General features: G+C 50.3%; 1 protein-coding gene across 1 annotated transcript in view; it reads left to right on the plus strand.

Moving 5' to 3' along the window:
- Positions 1-233: 233 nt before the first annotated feature.
- LOC122546369 overlaps positions 234-1,139 on the plus strand; it is a 9,091-nt gene continuing 8,185 nt past the window's right edge. Inside the window, exon 1 of the mRNA XM_043685102.1 lies at positions 234-313. Coding sequence (XP_043541037.1) covers positions 283-313 — 31 coding nt within the window. The 5' untranslated portion in view covers positions 234-282. The remainder of the gene's footprint in view (positions 314-1,139) is intronic.

Consider the following 1,139-nt stretch of genomic DNA (forward strand, 5'->3'; position numbering starts at 1 on the left):
GACAGGTCTGTCAGTGTATAACACTGGGGTACTACACAGAATCCTTTCTCCTCATCATGGTGTGCCCTAACAAGTGGGAAATGATACCCCCCCCTCCTGGTGTATCCACCCGTCTGTGAATGGGATTGAACACCTCAGTCTAATTGTCTCCCATGTGAGGCACGCAATCTCCAGCCTGTGGCCTTGGAATATGCTGTAATGTTGCTGCCTCTGATCTATCCTGACAGGTTTACTACGTGGGGCAATCGTACGTTCTGCATCGTAATCAGTAAAGGGCAGGAAATGAAGGCGTTTATCGATTTGCAAACTGAAGGTAGGCTCATCGTTGTTTCACTGTGTTCTCTCTCCAACCTCCCCAACACAGCCCAGGACAATCCCAGACTGGGCCGTGTGCCTGTGAAGTGTTTTGTAAATATTTTGTCCACCTCCACACCGAGGGTGGTGTGTGTATGCAATGAGCTGCCAGAGGATGTGGTGGAGGCTGGTACAACTATAGCATTTAAAGGGCATCTGGATGGGGATATGAATAGGAAGGGTTTGGAGGGATATGGGCTGGGTACTGGCAAATGGGACTAGATTGGGTTGGGATATCTGGTCGGTATGGACGGGTTGGGCCGAAGGGTCTGTTTCCGTTGGTGTACATCTCTATGACTGTGGAGGTCCCAGCCATTTCTCGCTCTCCACTGCCCAACAGAACCAAGATAGCTTCTCGATTTCCACCCCCACACCCTCCCCGGTTAGAACAGCCAATGTTATCATCATCAATCAAATCAAATCCAAGACAATGCAGGCCGCACAGACTTGGGTGGGGGGGGGAAACAGCTGATACACATTAGGCAAAACCACAGCGTGTTTTTCTTTTTGTCGACGAGAGTATTTTGTGTCGTTTTTGTGAAAGAGAACAGAGTATAGTAGTAGGGATGTCAGCGCCGGTCAGATCACAGCCAGAGTCTCCTGGGACAGGTCTGGGACCCCTCTGCCGAAGGGTGATGGACTGGGTATCTGAGGCAGCTCAGAGAAGGATTATTCCCCTGACCCAGAGGTGGAGTCTGGGACCGCTACCCCATCACAGTTCAGAGGAATAAGAGGCGATCGTATTGATATTTACAAGTGGAAATAGACAGGGGGGGTGTGTAGAA

This window comes from Chiloscyllium plagiosum, unplaced genomic scaffold (genome assembly GCF_004010195.1).
Source record: "Chiloscyllium plagiosum isolate BGI_BamShark_2017 unplaced genomic scaffold, ASM401019v2 scaf_94456, whole genome shotgun sequence".
In the NCBI taxonomy this organism is placed as follows: Eukaryota; Metazoa; Chordata; class Chondrichthyes; order Orectolobiformes; family Hemiscylliidae; genus Chiloscyllium; species Chiloscyllium plagiosum.